Source organism: Cupressus sempervirens, chromosome 5 (genome assembly GCF_028749045.1).
Source record: "Cupressus sempervirens isolate cs-2001-9-10 chromosome 5, ASM2874904v1, whole genome shotgun sequence".
In the NCBI taxonomy this organism is placed as follows: Eukaryota; Viridiplantae; Streptophyta; class Pinopsida; order Cupressales; family Cupressaceae; genus Cupressus; species Cupressus sempervirens.
Genome location: NC_143122.1, coordinates 493,298,920 through 493,318,761, shown reverse-complemented (window position 1 = coordinate 493,318,761; position 19,842 = coordinate 493,298,920). Strand labels below are relative to the sequence as shown.

General features: G+C 37.6%; 1 protein-coding gene across 7 annotated transcripts in view; it reads left to right on the top strand.

Annotated features, from left to right (window-relative positions):
• EMB1997 (para-aminobenzoate (PABA) synthase family protein) overlaps window positions 1–12,852 on the top strand; it is a 123,792-nt gene extending 110,940 nt beyond the window's left edge. For 6 of the 7 annotated variants that reach the window (XM_089831498.1, XM_089831505.1, XM_089831504.1 and 3 more), the window contains 3 exons: window positions 10,851–10,933; window positions 11,126–11,914; window positions 12,021–12,852. In XM_089831498.1, coding sequence (XP_089687624.1) covers window positions 10,851–10,933; window positions 11,126–11,914; window positions 12,021–12,549 — 1,401 coding nt within the window. In that variant the 3' untranslated portion in view covers window positions 12,550–12,852. The remainder of the gene's footprint in view (window positions 1–10,850; window positions 10,934–11,125; window positions 11,915–12,020) is intronic. The other variant, XM_089831503.1, reaches the window with a different exon arrangement.
• Window positions 12,853–19,842: the final 6,990 nt, after the last annotated feature.

Genomic DNA, 19,842 nt, shown 5'->3' with positions numbered 1-19,842 from the left:
TCAAAGAATGAATTTTCGCTAAAATCTCAACATGCATCACTAACAAAGAACAGGAACTAAAGAACTTACAACCGAGTAACAGCAATCTGGAACTTTCGAATTGCCAAATCACATCCACAAAGTAATAATAATTCAACACTCTGAACACAAAGTTTCAAAGCATAATTCGAAATTCTTCATATATATATATATATATATTCAAATTTCAATGCACCAAGTCTTTGAAAGCCAAAACATTCATATACTATCACTAATCATTGTTATCCAGAAAAAATCTATATCGAAATGCTACTATCTAACTTCTATTTTCTATCCCCTATTTTTGCTAAAAAAAACACAGTTCAATGCCCCAGCATTTATAGTTTTTCAAATCCGAAGGGCCTCCATCAAAACCCAGCCCTATTGGATTAATACAAGAAACCGTTATTAAACTAGAAAGCGGTTATCAAAAAGAAAGAGTGCCAACAAGCGACGGTTCAGTTCCCAGTATCTGCGTCGGTTTTCTCCTCCTCTCCGACAGTTTGGTGCACTAGCTTCCAACTCCGAAACGTGGATATGAATTCCTGCGTGGCATGGGAGTATGGGTTTTTCAAGCTCATCAACCGGGCTCTGCATGCGTCTTTCTGCCACCTATATTCCTTCACTTTCAGATTCTGACGTGGCATCAGGTTCTCATTAAGGCGCAACATGGATTCGATGCTTGCCAATGAGGTGAAATCATCAACCTTCGGCGATTCTTTGTCTCTGACCTGTGCTACTGCTCCGGTGAAACTCCTGGTTAATGCTTCAGTGTCCATATTTCCTTCCTCAAGTTGTAAGATGCCTATACGATTGACAATCTTCATGTCCTTTACCAGTTCCTCGTGCATTCTTGTGATCTTATTTTCGATGCCTTGTATTTCTTTGATGGTTTCTTTGTAGATGGACTCCTTCCAGTTCATATTATTTTTCAAAATAAAAAGCATGTAGGGGTCCACGGTCTTCATAGGATTTTCATTCAGGAATTTGAGAACCCCGAATTTTTCAACTTCTGATACTTGGAGAACCATAGCTTGGCAACGTGCTAATTCTGTTTCCCATACTGGGATTAAGGTTTGAATCTCCCCTAGCAGCGCTTCACCTTCAGAGTAGATACTAGTAACTTCAGAAATAAATTTATTTCCCTGGTCTACTATGTTATTCACCCAGTTTGTCATGGCATCAGTTAGTAGTTTTCCCCTCTGCATCTGTTTCATCAGTTGCTGGCTCTCAACAGAGTTTGGGTTGAAAGGCTGTGGTATTTGGATTATGGGAGCAGCCCCTAGGTTGATCAGCGAAATGATGTATGCAGCCATTGTCACCACCATTGCTTTCAATTCTTTCTTTTCTCTGGAATCTTTCTCTGATTGTGTGAGCATGTGGTCAGCAGAAAACTTAAAGAAATTATTGCCAATATTCCTATTAATAGCACCTAGTTCAAAAGAAGTAACTTTGAACCCTTCATCATCGATCTCCCTAGACTCTTTCTTTTGTTTATAAGTGGCCACCTCCGCTATGATTTTTCCTGTTACCGAGTCTTTGGTGAGACAAGCATCCGTTTTCACTTTCTTTGTTTTAGAACCTTTGGCCGCGTATCTAGTGACTATGTCCTTTACCGGTGTGGATACTGGTTGTAGATTCCGCTTCGTGTTGATTCAATTTGACAACCACGAAGGAACAGTAGGACTGGTTGACATTACCTGAGTGTCTCTAGTTGGAGTTAAGAACTTGGGTTGATCTACTCTCCGGGCTTCAATGAATTGAACCTCGCCGTCTGCCTCATCAGGGGAAAGAAATTTATCGTCTGAATCCTGCCCCTGAGATGCCATTTTCTGCTTCTGAATACTAGGTTGCTTTGAGGCTTTGGACTTGGACTGGGATCTTGTCCTAGGAGCCGTAGCTTGCGAATGGGGAGGGGATCTCACTTTCTTATTTGGAATCGGTGCGTCACCTGCAATATGAGAAAATGGAATTTCAGATTAAAGTGACCCTGGGGAAGAAATCACCTTAGGAGAAGACTCATTGATATTTCCTCTTCTTTTCCTCTGTAACCAATCATCTGTATAGGTTAATATAGATCTAGCCCTCAAATTAATATCAGCTTCTTCCTCTTGGCTCCAGTGTACTGCTAGGAACTTTGCCTCATTTGACTCCTCCCAACCGGGTTCAATTAGGTATGAACCATCTTCAATAATTCCCTGTGTTTTGAACTTCAATCTGAAAGAACTGATTTGCTGTAAGGTTAATCTAGAATGGTCTTTCTTCAAGACTTCTTCTTCATTTCCACAATCTCTCCATAGATCTTTTAGATGAGGAGCATCTGAAGGGTTGATTTCAAGGCCAAGGGTCCCTTACTATCAAAATTTCTCCTGCTGTGATAGAAACCAAGATTGAATCCCAACAAATTGTTTCCGATGATGGAAGCATTATTCATATTAGTACAGACTCAGGAGCCCAATGTGATAGGGAAAGCCATTTCCCAATTCCCCTAAGGAAGATTATCTTTGATGACAGAGAAAAGCTGTCTGCATAACTCGGCTAAAATGAAACAATCAAGGGCATATCGGGGTAACTTTAGAGGTTCATCTTCAAACCCTCCAACTCTCAACCTAGGAAATTGAATGAAGTGACTCCTATACTGTTGAACTAGCCTTTGCGATTCAGAAGAAAGTCATGGCATCTGAACACCTTTTAGAGTCAAATAAACACTTCCATACAATACATCATGCACCTTATGGAAATCTTCTAAAACTCTGTCTTTCTGCAACAAAGGACAATATTGGAAGACGGTTATCTCTTCCTTCCATACCCCATGTGGAAGGGTAGTGAGATCACATGTACAGGCAATATAATAAGTTAAATACGAGGCCATATAGAAATCCTCGCGAGATTCTTTGGCGCGTTTGAGTTGATTCCTCAAGGAATTGGCAATGATCTCCGCCCAATCCATCCATTGCTCGCCCTTTAAGATAATCTCAATGTACCTATACATCCACTCTTCAAACAAATATGCATCAGCTGAACCCTTCACTCTGTGCAACAATACAACCAGGTCATGTATATGAGGTTTCATGTGATCCTTAGTAGTGACCTTGGGCAGCCTAGACCCGCCTCCATAGTTAACTTCGGTCCATTTCCTGGCAAGGGTGTTTCAGAAAACGCTAGGGGTTTCTTGGTATTCAGCTAAAGCTTGAGTGGGGGAAAATGCGGCAAAGGCATTTGCTGTTAATTGTAAAACAAATGAAATGGTTTCTCTTGAGATGGAAAGTATGGTGTTACCATTCTCACTTACTATGCTTCTACTCCTTACATCATAATGGTCAATGCAAAGTTGCAGAAGCTCAGGGTTTACGAAAGCAGGAGGAAAGGCAGCGGCTTCAATTAACCCACTTGTTAACACTTTCATGCATCCCTTAATCTCCTTAGTATTCTCAAGAAAATTCGCTTGCAGCTTTTCTACATTCACCCCTTCTAAGTTTGTATCACAGATCACTGGTCTCTTACATTCAAGGCTAGAAGCATTGTTGAAAAAGAGCAAGACTGATTTCATTTTCAACAAAACAAGCAAAACCTTTGGCAGACAATCCTTTGAAAATAACAGATTTGTAGAACAAAACAAAGATTTCTAAACTCTCACTTGCTTTCCGCTGAAAACCAAATAACTTCTTCTATCTTCCTTAACAACTCCTCTTTGAAATCAGCTTTTTGCAAAGCAATTTACAAAGCTACTGAATGGGTTTTATTAAAGGAGAGGTTTACATGTGGAAGTATTGGATAATTAATAGGCATGATGGCATATCACCTCACATCAAGCTTGGCACGTTCGAAGCATCGCTGCATGAGCTTTTCATTTAATGATTTCTCTTCTCACATGAATTAACAATGATTGATTTCGTACAATATCCGATCATTCCTCAAATCGAAGATCTATTCTCCCACTTCCAATGATGACGACTTTCTCCTCGAAAAAAGAGCAAAATCTTTTGATTCTTGATATTCTAACAAGACCCTCAATTGATTGTGAAAAGGCGGCGCACCGTACTTTAGAAATAAATTACCACCAATCGTTCCAATCAAGAACTACTTTGAACTGAGATTCAAAGTGGTTCAAAGTACTTCAAAGAAAGCCACCGCGTAAAGAATATTTCCTGCCAAAAAAAAAGCGTTAGTATGAAAATCTTAGGTTGAACTACTTTGAACCACTTTGAACCAAGGTTCAAAGTGGTTCAAAGCGGTTCAAAGGAAGGGATCACAACCGCGGAAGCTTGCGACTTCGACCAGCTACTTCAAGGAGCGGTGAACACATAAATGGTGAGGAAAAGGCTTCGAACAAAGACAGGTAAGGACTTGAAGGAGGTCCTCAGAAAAATAAAAGGCGACTCTACACACAACTAACACACTCCCTATTCAGCTGCTCTTTTTTATAACCTCAAAGTGAGGGGAAATGTGTAAAACTAAGAAATTTGGGATAAAAGACTATTTCGTCTTTTAGTCACTTAAGTCATAAAGTGACTTTAAATAAAAAAAGTACTTTATAAATTAACTTAATAAAGCAATGTGACTTCAACCTTAGAATTTCTCACTTAAATATCTCCTCTACTGAAGCCAAAAGACTTCTGTGACTAGCATCCTAAAACAAATGTCGTTAGCCTATCCAGATGGAAAGATAGACCAACTAGGCTCCAATAGGTCTAGCACAGAGAAGGGGACATTACAGTCCTCCCTTCCCAGGATTGCTTGCCCTCAATCAATCTCAATGCAGGATTGACTCACTTTTCCAAGTGGCATCTTCATATGGCAAATCCTTCCAGGGGATCAGATATTCCTTGACGGACCTGTTACACAGCTTCCTTTCTCTGACCTCTATCACCTCTGCTAGGACTAATACTAGCTTCCCCTCCTCATCAAGTGGAGGCAATCCAATGGAGGGCACTACATGCTGACCAATTGCTTTCTTGAGACAAGAAACATGAAAAACGTTATGAATTTTGCTGTCATTTGGCAAGTCTAGCTCATAAGTGACCTCCCCAACTCTCCGAGTAATGCGGTAGGGACCAAAATATTTAGGCTAGAGTTTTTGGGACTCACTCTTCTTCAAAGAGGTCTGTTTGTACAGCTGGAGTCGAAGATAAACCATGTCCCCCAATGCAAAATTGTGCTTTGTCCGACAAGGATCAACATACATCTTTTGCCAATTATGAGCCTGTAAAATGTTCTCTTGAAGGGATCTGAGAATGTCCTGCTGATCTTGTATCTAATTCCCAGCTAGCGGTGCCTTGCTATCCTGCAAAGCCAGATCTACGAACAATAGAGGTTCGCTGCCATAGAGAGCTCGAAATGGAGTCATTTGAATGGACATGTGGTAGGAGTTGTAGCAATACTCCCCTAGGTATAACTACTTAACCCAAGCCCTCTGCTGCCCTACTACATAGCTCCAGAGATAACCCTCCACCAATTTGTTTACTATCTCAATCTACCCATCCATCTGGGGGTGGTAACTCCTGCTGGGTGTCAACTCCGTACTGGCCAATCTGAATAGTTCCTATCAAAAAGTTCTAAGGAACTTGCTATCCCTGTCGCTCAAAATGGTGTAAGGAAGACCATGTAGACGAAATACCTCTCGAAAGAATAACTCAGCTACCTGAGAGGCTGACCAATCTACTGCTATGGAAAAGAAGTGAGCGAATTTCGTCAATCTATCCACCACTACAAAAATAGAATCCTTGCCCTACACCCTAGGCAACCCTGTAATAAAATTCATGGAAATACTCTCCCATTTCTGCGCCAGAATGGGGAGAGGCTATAATAACCCAGCTGGAAACTCATGCTCTGACTTGTTCTCCTGACAAGTCTAACACTCTTTGATATGCTGGAGGACATTGTCCTTGAGGCCCTTCCATGAAAATATTTTCCTGACCTGTCTATAGGTTTTGAAGAACCCTGGGTGTCCTGTCAATGGTGCATCATGTAGAGTTTCCATAATCTTACCCTTGAGTTTAGATCATGGTACGAGGTAAATTCTATCCTTATAGAAAACCACATCATCTATTACCTTGTACCTGCTATCCTGAATCTGTCCATCCATAATTTGACATGCTTGAGTATTCTTAGAATATACTCAACCAACAACTGAGACTCCCAATTTGTTGATATCTTAGAAATAGCACAACATTCCACTACTGAAGGTCTTCTGGAAAGTGCATCAGCAACTACATTGTTCTTACCTTTGACATACTCAATGTCAAAATCATATGCCTTAATCTTTTTGACCCACTTTTGCTGTCTTTCGTTAAGATCCTTCAGTTCTAAGAAATAGCGCAAACTATTGTGATCCGTCCTAAATGTGAATTTGCCACCCACCAAGTACTTTCTAAAGTTGGCTAATGTGTGCATAATGGCCAACATTTCCTTATCATAGGTGGAATACAGTCTCTTGCTATTCTTAAGCTTCTTGCTTTTGTAAGCAATGGGATGCCTATCCTACATGAGAATTCCGCCAATACCGCTCCCTGAAGCATCACACTCAAGAACAAACTATCAAGAGAAATCGGGCAATGTCAAGATTGGGCATGTGCTCATCACCTGCTTGAGCCTATTAAAGGTCTCCTCTACCTCCATTGTCCATTTGAATGCCCCTTTCAGTGTGAGATTGGTGAGGGGAGTTGCTATCTGTGAGAAACCTCTAGCAAACCTCTTGTAGTAAGAGCAAAGACCCATGAATCCCCTCAGATCCGATATGCTCCTCGGTGGAGGCCAATCTAGGATTGCTTGGATCTTTTCTTAATGTACCTTGACCCCATCTGCCCAATCACGTGACCAAAGTAAAGAATCTCGGTCAAGCCGAACTCACACTTTGACTCCTTTGCAACAATGAGTGCTCCTTCATGATATTGAGTACCTCATCTAGATGCTGCAAGTGCTCCTCCCATGTTCTGCTGAAAATTAAGATGTCATCAAAAATACTAATACGCTCTTCTGTAGCTGCTTTCTAAAGATATGGTTCATACATGACTGAAATGTAGCTGGCGCATTAGTGAGTCCAAATGGCATAACCAAGAACTCATAGTGTCCATAGTGACATCGGAAGACTGTCTTATGCACATCCTCCTCGCAAACCCGTATCTGATGGTATCCCAATCTGAGGTCAATCTTCGAGAAGTACAAAATAATTAGATTTGGGCTAAAAATGATAAAAAATAATTAAATCTCCACTTGGGGTATTTTGTCAAACAGTTTGCATGTAACCCAGGTCTGAAACTCCGATACTGCTGCCAGTAAATCCAACTCTAGAAAATGCAGAAATATGGCAAAAGGAACTTGCAAATAATGTGAAAGTATCGGAAATAACAGTCCCGAATTTATACTATCCTTCAACAGCAGATCTCATACACAATTTATCTATCTAGATCATGAAGGAGTAAGCTCTGAATGAAGTCCAACATATTCAATTTGGTTTACATTACTACACAAGTATACAAGCACAAACAAATGATAAAAGGGAACCTGATAACAATCACAGCTAGCTGGGTGTCGAAGGTCCGTGTTAAAGACTTCAGTTTTGATAGTGCCAACACCTAGTCACTCTCATGTCCACATAGCTCAGACTTAGTGTAACGTCCTTGGCCTGTGACCTCCCTCTAAATGAAAATGTGGCTGCCATAATTAATCTGCCTACTGTTTTGAATGTCCACTCCTATCTGCTATCACTGCATTGAAGGTGACCCGTGTGAAGTGTACCCTTGGTAAAGCTTGGAGTGCCTGTCTGCTGCTGCTCACTGTCACGTACAAAGATACTGCCGTCTCACTGCTAGGAGAACGTAAAACTAAGCAATGTGGGATAAAAGACTATTTTGTCTTTTAGTCACTTAAGTCATAAAGTGACTTTAAATTAAAAAATACTTTATAAATTAACTTAATAAAGCAATTTGACTTCAACCTTAGAATTTCCTACTTAAATATCTCCTCTACTGAAACCAAAAGACTTCTGTGACTGGCTGGCATCCTAAAACAAATGCCGTTAGCCTATCCGGATGGAAAGATAGACCAAATAGGCGCCAATAGGTCTAGCACGGAGAAGGGGACATTACAGAGGCTAAGGTGTACTGCCTAATTCCAAACCTTATCGTGTCAAACTATCCTACTGATTTCCACCCTTTGAATGGAATGCAAGGTATTAGTAAACAATGAAATCATGTTTATTGAGAAATGAATTGCTACCATTGTAGAACATTTTGAACTCAAAAGCAGTTGAATTTGTCAAACTTTTATGAATGGTTGAAGTTTACACATCAAACTTAAGTCAAACTTTGTGTTGAAACATAAATTCATACAGAGTAGTTTTAATATTTTCATACTCTTTAACCAGCTGTTTATGAGCATGGTGTGGAAAATAAAAAAAGCACCGACTAGCAGGAATTTATGAACCCAAAGTGCAACTTTAGCGAAACCCTCTTTATTATGAGAGTGTTCAACCTCATTGGAAGGCTTTAATTTTAAAAGATCTTAATAATCGAAATTCCAAGAAAGACTCATGGACCAAGTCACAATGCTCAAATAAATTCATGTGTACAACTTACAAAATCATTCAACAGCTTATCAATCAAAATTTGTCTGGGATGGACTAATCATATCTCGATGATTGTTACTCTGAGAATCTATTGAGATGTTAACATTTATCTGAGATTGAAGCCTTTCCAACATGGGAGTGAATTAATGAATGGAAGATTATTAAGGCTGTCTTTTGATTTTTATGGAGTATATGCTGGATATCTCCCTACCTATACACCCCTTTATAACCTATTCATATTCTTTTCGGCTTTTATGTAATATCTATAGATTTATCATAACGTATTTTTTTTGAATCCAAAATGCCAATACCTCTTCTATATACCTATTTCATCTATATTATCGTTAGATGATTTATTATCTCACTTTGGCAACTTGTCCAAGTAAGTGGGTAAACGGATGGTTTAATTTATTAAAAAGCAGAACTCCCCTAAGTCTCCTGGATGGAGAGAGCAGGGGATGGGGGAAAATGTTTTCATGACTGACTTTTTGCCATTTGGGAGGCCATTTTGGGGTAATGGAAAATTTTAAAATATAAGGTATTTCAAATATACATATGATAGCATTGATAAGGCATTTATCATAGACATTTTAAAACCTCAATACATAACATTATATTTTAGATAAGAAAAATAATTAGCTTTGATTGTCAATGAGCAAAATATATTGTATAATAATTACAAAAGCAATGCCCAAAGGCTGCAAATTTCAGAAACAGTGAAAATATGCAGCTGTCCCTAATCAGCATCCAGTAACATTGCCAGTTTCACTCCATTCGGCTGGGATGAACCATCATCTGTCAACATGAATATATGATAATTTCCTTGCTCTAGTTGTTCCATACATGAATTTGATGTCAGCTGCGTAGATTGACAATATTAGTAGCATGAAAAATGCCATATAGTGCTTGATTCTCTCTTGCATGAATACTTCGTTAGGAAAAATTCCTTTATATAACTGCAACAGTCCTGACACCAAACTTGATCAAAGTAAGGCTTCTCTTTTTAAAGCTTTATTACAGACCTGCAATAGCATGTCTGCAAAGTTCAAACTGGTGACATGAGCATTTTGAACTTATCTTTTGGCTTGTAATTTTCCCTCTAAAGTGGCTCTAAAATCTGTTAGTGAAGATATGACAGAATGTTTAGTGACTGATGACATGAACATTTTGAAATTATGTTTTGAAATGCATTTTTGAATTTTCCCTCTTAAACTGGCCTTAAAATCTGTTAAGATCAAATAAAAAAAATTATGCATTTACATTTGATGTTAAAATTAGTCATTTATTTCTTGTATTTATGATCATTTATTGTTGGTAACATGCTGCAGTAGAAAATTATCATTGGTTGGGTTGAGCCTACAATTAACCCTCGTAACACACAGGTTTTCCATTGCCTAGTGTACCTTACAGGAATGCAAAACATACGTATGGACAGAGATGTCAATAGCATTAATAGTGTTCTAGGGTTAATTCTATATTTATTATTTTACCATGTTAAGAAAAGGCCTTCTTACAGCTATAACAGTCCCGCTACTAAAACTGATAGAAGGGATTTCATATTGCAGTAGTACCAACAGACTTGTGATTAAGGCAAGGACTATGAAATCAGCATTCTAAAATTATCTGTTGATGTATGTCCCCCCTTCTAACAGCCCACAAACCTGTCGTATAAAAAATTGAGGCATGCATTTACATTTAAATTGTTAATGCTGAAGGTTGATGGTTCATCCCAGCTGTATGGAGTAAAAAGTGACTGAAAGCATGCTTGGGTTGCAGGGGATAGCTAGCCATTCCAGACTGTTCCCTAGCTGTTTCCTTATGTACCCGTGTGTCCCCTAAAAAAATTGCAAGTAGGTCCCCTAGCTGTTTCCTAATGTAGTGATCTGTATCCTTTGAAAAATTGCTGTTTCCTATTTTTCTGTAAATTTTGGGAATAGGAGACGGGGTCAGATTCGGCAAGGGATGCATCCACAGGGAGTATAGTTAAAAAAAACATTATCATATTTTCAGCATTTTGTTAAAATAATGTTTATATTATTTTCTTTTTCTGTTATTGGATGTTTTGTGTGGAGCATTTCAACATGCTGACTTTCACCTCATTTATTGGAATTTAGCCTAGACAATCTGTGTTTTGGGTGCTAAATTCATTCCTGTGGACTTGTCTGGGTCTGCATAAAATGCTTGTAATCTTGGATGAAATTTGTGATGCTTACGACTACAAGGATAATTAGGATTCAATGTTAATTACTTGGATTGAAAATATCAGGAACTTCAATCCTTTACTTTTCGGAAAAAAGATTATGAAGGGCTGCCTTTTGATTTTTGTGGCGGATATGTTGGCTATATTGGGTAAGTATGTGTATGTTTCTTTATTCCGCTTATGATTATCTTCATTTTAGGGTGTCTTGGTTTTTTCCTAACAAGGTCATTTCTTGTGGAGTAAGCATTTCCTAAATATTCCATTGTTTCTCATGTGCTAGAGACTATTTTATGACACATACACGTTAAAAGTTGTATGTGCTAATTAATATTTCTGAACAGTTATGAATTGAAGACAGAGTGTGGAATGAAGTACAACCGCCATGCATCAGAGGACCCTGATGCATGTTTCTTCTTGGCGGACCGCCTTGTTGCAATTGATCACCAGACTGATGATGTGTATATTCTGTCAGTATTTCCAAGCACCGAATCCAGTGATAAATTGAATGAACAAAATTTCCAAGAGAAACAGGACTCATTAACAGATCAGAACCATGACACACTGAATAAATTCCATGAGTTTAGACAAAATGCTGTTAAGTCTCCATCTTATCCAGGTTATAATTACACTACAAAGTCTAAAACAATCGATTCGGTAGCATGGATGGAAGCTACAGAGATGAAGCTATTGCATTTAATTAGAACAGCTGTCACAGATGCAGTGGAAAGGAGAAAATTGCCTTGTTTATCAACAAATTCTGAAGTTGATAATCAAAAAGTTTTCAGGATGCAAAAGTCAAGGCGTGAGTATATGGAAGATGTCAATAGATGCCTTCAGTATATTAAAGACGGTGAAAGCTACGAGCTATGCCTCACAACACAGATTCGGAAGAGAATTAACATAAAAGATGCCCTTTGTCTCTATCTTAATTTGAGGGACAAAAACCCTGCTCCTTTTGCAGCTTGGCTTCACTTTGGAAAGGAAGATGTATGCATTTGTTCATCTTCACCAGAAAGGTTTTTACGTTTGGACCGGAATGGCATATTAGAAGCCAAACCTATAAAAGGAACAATTCCTCGTGGGAACTCTCAATTAGAAGATGAGAAATTACGTTCCCAGCTCCAAAAAAGGTAAGAGCACATCTATTTCTTTCTCTACGAATTGCTATATATGAAAGGTCAAATTGAGTTCTTAATAGCGTAATACCTAATGAATTTGTTATCTATAAATTTGCAGTGAGAAGGATCAAGCTGAAAACTTAATGATTGTGGACCTTTTAAGGAATGATCTGGGTCGTGTGTGTGAACCGGGAACTGTGCATGTACCCAGTCTTATGGATGTGGAATCCTATGCAACAGTGCACACATTGGTGAGCACAATTAGAGGGAAGAAAAGAAGCGAAGTCAGCCCCGTAGAATGTGTGAGAGCTGCATTTCCAGGAGGTTCAATGACAGGAGCACCAAAATTAAGAGCAATGGAGATCCTTGACTCTATTGAGAATACTTCAAGAGGAGTTTATTCCGGGGCTATAGGATTTTTTTCCTTCAATCAAACTTTTGATTTGAATGTTGTTATCAGAACTATTGTAGTAAATAGAGAAGAAGCTTCAATAGGAGCTGGAGGAGCTATTGTTTCTCTTTCAGATCCAGAGGATGAGTACGAAGAGATGGTATTAAAAGCAAGGGCTCCCATGAATGTTGTAAGCGAAATAGAAAACTGCTCAAACTTTTCCCGCAGTAGCTCCATCATATCTACAGAAAATTGATTCAGGCTAAATCTGTTATTCGAATTGGGTACATTGCCCTCTTTATATAATCACATTTTAATTTGATTCATATTCATCTTCTGAATAATTGAGATTGGCCAAACCTACTGACTTCTTTATGTTTTCCCAGGTAAATGAGCAGCCATATATGGTCACTGGAATTTTTTATTTCGCCATAAATGATAAACTGAGTGCATGGTAGGGGTTTCGGTCGAGTGTACTTGGTGTCACTGTCAAGTCTCTTCTCTACTGTAATTTAAGCAACTATCACATTTTTTAATTTTTAATTTTTAATTTTTTAAAGGACTCGCCAACTACCCATTCTTTTACACAGTAAAATTATTATTTTTTCATATATTTCTTTAAGATATTTATATTTTGCCTTGCATATTGTTGTTATTATATTTATTTGTCTTTATTAAAAAAGTAAAAGCAAAATATTACAAACTGATGCTGAAAGCTCACTAACATTAACTCATTAGTTATTTATTTATAATGGTAAGATTAACATAATTATATAGATTTTCATATAGTTTTATGTTCATCTTGATGAAAATGTCTAAATGTAAAAATATATGATGTGTTAAGAGTTAGCTCCCAATTACACAACTATTCATTTCTTACCTTTATTTACACCAATTTCTATGCATTCATTCTCCACCTTGCAATGAACACTTCAATCTCTTGTGATTATATCCAAAATCAATCTAAGCACTCAAATGACTCCTAAAATCCTAGGCAACTAATTATGTGAGTGGTGAATCACTCTTAATGTCATTTTCCATCATCAATCTTTGAGTTGACTAAACCTATTCTACTAATTTATTGTTTATTTTAGTTCTATTTGTTTGCCACAATTTTGTCATATAGGTTAATTGTTTGTTAATTGATTGTATTTATTTAACTAACTTAATCGTGAATCCTTTATATTTTTGGCAATCTTGATCATGATCCAGGGTTTTCATTAGGGGTCCTTCTTCGCTAGGTTGTTTTTCCAACCCTATTAATACCTTTTGGTTTTGAGTGTGACCTTGGCTTGGAATTTGATATACATGTTGGATGAATATGCATGCAACTACTGTGAGACTTGCTAAAACATAATACATTTAGTCCTTGTGACTTCCATCATGAGTAACACAAGAAGTCTAAAAAATTTCTTATGAATTCTAGACGCCAACTATAACGCAGGCACCTTAACAATAGTAATTTTTTTTAATAAAGTAAAGAAGGAAAAATAGCTTGCAATTTGGAATATCCAGCCTTGCAATTGAATGATGTGGTGAACAAAAAAGGTAATAGGTCTTCTTTGTAAAAACTAAATATGGGAAAGATACTATTGTTTCAAGAAATTCATTTGATGCCCTAAAAACCTCTAGTGATTTTGCTCTTCCAAAGGTAATAAAGAAAATTATTAAGCAACCCAATGAGCCTAATCCTTAAATCATCCAACATAGGAATAAACCTTTTAAATGAGGGCTCAATCTTGGCATTCGTACAAAGAATTTACAAAAAAATTGGAAAATCTCCAAATAGAGTTTCAAACAAACCAAGGATTCGATAGATGGGTGGCATTTAACAAGGAGTTGAAGGAGCAATAACAAGCAAAAACAATTCCCCACTACCAACACATACATTATTGGCACAAACAAGCTATCAGTAGGGATAGAAAAGCCTACAGTCTCTTGTTCAATGGCTTTGATCTCAAAGAATCCTTGTTGCGCTGTTAACTTTACAAGAACCGAAAAAGCTGAAACAAAAGCTTAAAAACCCATTAGGTTAGTTGAAGATTTAGGGACTGAGAAATGTTTGAGCCCTAAAAATGAAATTGATACCATGATTATTAGCAACAAATACTCAAATGGCCTTTGGGTCTACTGTAAAACTTATGGGGTTTACACATTTGGGGTGGTGAAGCCATTTCTGGTTTCAATTTCTCCAAAAATTTCCAAAAGTCTTACAAAGACCAAGTAAGTATTACATCCCTAAATGATTTTTTTGATTCATTGATTGCAAAGATCTCTAATTGAAAGAAAGATTTCATAAAGTGTCTACATTATTTTACAAGGGTTTCTTTGTTTTTGATAAAAAAGTAGCCAAAAATTAGGGGGCTGGCCCTTTACAATGGTGGTGGAACAATGAACAAAAACCTGATGACAACCAACACAAGACCAGTTGGCAACTAACAAACAAACAAATAGTCCCCCTAATGGTTCATATCAAAAACATAATAAACAATATAATAGTATATAGAGTTACTAGTATTCCTACTTTTAAAACCAGCAAAGTTTAACAAGCTATCAAACTACATGTAGGTGGTCATCGCATCCTACCACCTACAACCCATAAACAAGTTCAACATAAAAAATAAAATCATCAACAACAGATGGGGAGTGAGACCAGAAGAGAACAAAAAAACCAACTAAAACCAGAAAGCCACTAACTAGCCTCCTTTTTCTTTACCTTCCTAGCCACGAGAACCTTGGCCCAGTCATCATCAAGGAAGCTATAAAGAAGCTCTGTGTCCTCCTTACCAAGGTTATCCTCCTTCGAGTTATTGGCCAACAGCTGAAGAGTGGTTGCTGCCACGTGTGTCACTTTGAGTGTGAACTTGGAGAAGAGGTTGAATCCCTCCTCCATCGCCATGCACCTATCCATTAGTTCCTTGTGTTCCTTGCAAGTAATAGGTTCATTCTCCTTGGTTTCCAACTTTAGGGTCCTGCTACAATTCGTTAAGGGGTTCCACTTATCTTGCACATCAAGATTGTTAGCTTGGCCTTTCAGGTTCTCCTCGACCTCTTTATTGACCGGAGAGGAAATAGTATTAGGGGAGGCTTTGGTCATATTGGGATGCTCTTGGTTGACACCAGAAGGCAGGGTGATGGTGGCAGAGACATCTATGGGGTTAGGGGAGGGATCCTTGATAATGTTGTCCGCCTCAAAGTCCCAGGTACCATTATGGGTGTCATCCCATTTCTCCACATCTTTATTTGTATCTTCTTTCCCCTTATCCATATCATCCCTTGAATTCTTGTCACTCTCTTCAGAGTTGGTATCTTCTTCCTCCTCTTCCCGAGAACGATTGGCCATTTGTTTGTATCAACCCCGAGTCTTAGCAATTCTTCCTGACCTTCTTCTATTCCCACAAATTTCCTCATCCGAGTCCCCAATTTCAACCTCCACCCTCTTGTCCATTTTAATTTTTTTGTTGGGCTCCAGCTCGAGGGTCAGAGTTCTGTTTTTCTTACCCTTTGTAGGGTTTTGGCTAGGTGAGGGCTGAGGGGTGGGGCCATGTGTAATGTCCCCTTTTTGGGACATTAGAAATATTGAAGTCTGATTTTATATAATGTTTTTGATTAAGTAAAACAAGTTTTTAACAGGGGTTCCTGCAACCCACCAGTTAACAACTTAAAAATAAAAACTAACAGTTCAGGTCTAGCTACCAAGCAAAAAAAACAAAACAACAGGCTTGACCCAACCAACATTATTTTATATAATGTTAAAATTGACTATGATAGCATAGACTCAAATTATTAAAAGGTCAATTTAATGTTATATAGAGCACAAAAGGTCAAGGAGGAATAAGACAAAATGCCAGAAGGAAGTTGAAGACCCAGAAGGAATAGGACGAAAGCTAGAGGGGAGTTGAAGAGTCTTAGTTTGTGTATTAAAATGGAAAGAGGCTCATTCCTGGGCATGCTTGATTTATTATTCCAGATTTCAGTTTTCTTTTGTGGTGAGAGTATTTGGAAAACTTTAGCTTCCAACTAGTATGAGGACGTAGCCTCTCGTGCCGACAAACAATGGACGCAAACCCATTGTCTAAGTAGACATCAGTTCAGGTGTTTCCTATGCGCTTACATGTTCTTATTCTAGTATTCCAATCTAACTATTAATTTGTATTTAAGATTAGATTTTCTAGAGTTGGTTATTGTATTGCTGTTGTATAATACAATAACGTGTTTACAAAGTTGTACAAGAGTTTTCTAGTTTTATATTACTAGTTTGTGATGTACTTTCATAAGATCAAATCCTGAACAGTACCTTGGAAAGACAATTATTTTCTTGTGGAGAATCTGCTGGTTTTATTGTTTTATTGTATTATATCTGTTTATGTTGAGTTTGAATATTATATTTAAGAAGAAGTTGGTTAAATATCTATTAGGATTTCTACTAGTTTTGATTGTGCCACAACACATCTATAATGTTTTAGTTTTGAATATATTGTTGAGAGAGAAATCTAGTAAATATCTAGTTCGTGTTATTTCAGTGGTATCAGAGCTGGTCTTCCTACCAGCCTGTGAAATTGTAATAGAGCTGTGTATGCTGCCATCCTAAAGGGTCAGATTTGCATACCAGATTTTTAGCAGAAGAAGATTTTCAGAAAGGCTTATCAAAACAAATTTTGTGTTGCATGGAGGCTCTTAAACAATTATAGAATCTTACTAAGTTGAAGTATTAATATATTCCTTGTCTGAGATTTTACATGACTCTCTGAATATTAAGGGCCTTTATTCTAAGGGAAGCTTAGTTCGAGTTTGGACGACAAGGGGAGAGACCAGTCACCCCACGACAGAAAAGAAGTCACCTACATAAGTACCCTTCCTATTTTCAGTTAGGTTGTAACAACATTGTTTAGCATCAAGCTATAGTAGAGGGATGCGTAATAGATGGTAGTAACTGGACGACAGCCAGGTTTCTTCCATGATGAATTCTGCACATGATTATCTCATTTAGTAATAGTAGGTTGGAGTTGATAATAGGTATAACACACAGAGGTTGGAGTGACTGTAAAGACGTTGAATGCCCCTGGCATTGATACAGAAGCAAAAACTCGGCATTGAAGAGCCTCTCTCATCAATTCCACACGACCAAACACCAACATATGTATGAAGCAGTGAATTTGGAGATAGGAGGGGAATATGGTTGCGGTCAGAATCAACATGTACATGTGAAAAATAATAAATAAGACCAAAAATTTGGACGTGGATGTTGGGAGGGAAGCCAAATGTCACTATGGGAGCAAATAACGTTAGGTCTCCTCTCAATTCATGCCTTCTATGTGAAAGCATTACCAAAAGAGAGGGTCTCCATGGTGGTGTCGAGTGGTGAAGGAATAACACAGTAGGGACCATTCAAGCTGAATCAAGCTTTCATGTTAGTAACACTATCGTCGAGGGACACAGATGCTGGTAATTCAAATTTTCATAGACTTTTGGCATAGGCGAGGCATCTAATCTCTATCAATACTGTTATGCAATTCTTTAACAACTACCTCCATGATATCTATTATCCCATATTTAGTGAGCCTTTGGAAACATTCCTTTTGAAGAGTTGTCCAACCAATATTCTGAAGTTTGGAAATAAAGCGGAAACATCAAGCAATTATTCTAGCGTGTCGCAAATGAAGTGCTAAGTGGCATTTCTTCTTCATCATCAAGCACAAAAATCTAAGCGTTACTTAGAGTTAGTGATGAGACTATCATCAGCAATCACGAGACAAGTGGAGTAATCACACATAGGCGACACATTCTATATCAGAGAATATTTTTGCAAGTGAATGTAGAAACAAGAATCTAGTCAAAAAAGGGATGCCACTTGGGAGGCCAATAGGGAATAGATATTATATTAGGTGGTGACTAATATTTACTCAGTAATTGCTCTACAGGTTTGGTGTATGATGCAACTAAAAAATGAGGAGTGTCGTTTCATAATCTCTCCTAGCAGTAGACAATAGTTGAGGAGTGATAATATATGGTGACAGTCACTGAATTACTTTGGGCGGTGAATATATGGTCAGATTTTGTGCCATTATAGTGTGGTGGTTGGTTTCAAAATAATATTTCCTTGAAACGATTGGAACTGGTGGGATTCCCAGTGTTGACATTGTTGTATGCTTAATAGGTCTTATTTTTAGAAAATGATAGAGGTGAACTTGTTAATGGCATAACTTCTTGTGTTGGTGAAAATGTTAACCTTCTTAATGTTAGTGTAGAATGATATGTTTAATCATTCTTGTATTCAAGTGAAGGTGTCCATTTGGTGAAGGTATCTGGTGTTGTTTGCAATTTCTAGAGTATTGTGTATGTACTCCTTGTGTGAAGTCATTGAAGATTGCCACTAAAGCATCTCTCCTTCTAGTGAAGTGATATAGTAACAAAATTAGCGCCAAGAATAATTATTGGAAGAAACTAGACTAGACATCCATTTGTACTTTATTGAGCGAAATTCCAAAAAGAATGTTTCCAACTTAGTATTCATGCCACTGACGAAAGGAAGAATAGTCTATTTAGATGAGTTTTGGAAGATTGGGAGCATTTGTAGACTTCAAGCAGCCAAGTCAATGTTTCCCTAGGAGAAGATACACAAATTATGAATAGTAATGGGTTCTTTGGACAAACGTTCAGACATTGACATCTATCAACATTGTGAGGAAGTGAATGATGCGACACCAGAGCATATTCAATGATCTGTGCTAGTTTTAGGGATTGGTATAGAGTCAAAAGTTGACAAAACTCTTGGATAGGATTTTGGTTGTGGTCATTACCAGTTCACTGCTAAGAGCACACTTTATACAGAAGACCAATAGCTTCTAGCATATTTTTATGATTAGAAATTGTAAACGACATTGCTCGAGTTTGAATCTAGTTGAAGTCAAGGGTTGTAAAGGTTATGGCAGGTGAAATTGTTGGGTCAACGAGTCCTGTTAATCTTTAAGATTGTGTTCTCCACTATAAAGGGAATCACTGAATGAAGTAGAGAGAATAGGCTAATGCCATAGAAAGAAAGATTTTTTGAGTAAACAAGAATTGTTGATTGAGTTGTCTGATGAAGTAAAGAGGTTGAGCCATTACGAGTGTAGTATTGACGGATTTCTTTTGAATACTAGCAAGCGTCTTTGAATGTTCTCAACATATAGATGTTAATGCATTCATAATTGTCAATATATGTCGTGGATCAACATAGATCACAATCTTATAAGGAACTAATCTACAACAACAAATGTACATCTGATTAAGAACATGATGCATCCGATCCTAGATAACATGTATATTTCAAGGACAAAATATAGCTATTTGTCAGACTCTCAGTAACAGGATAACAACATTCATAAATGGGAAAAGATTTGAACAAAATCTTGAAAGGTATTATGAAACCACAAGAGCACTTAGCCCAAAATTTAGAATCCATTATAAGATTAGAGATACTCGACATTTATGGAGAGTATAAAGAACTTCCTACCCGAATTCAGAATGATTATCATTCAATGATTACTTGGATTTGCATCTAGAGAAA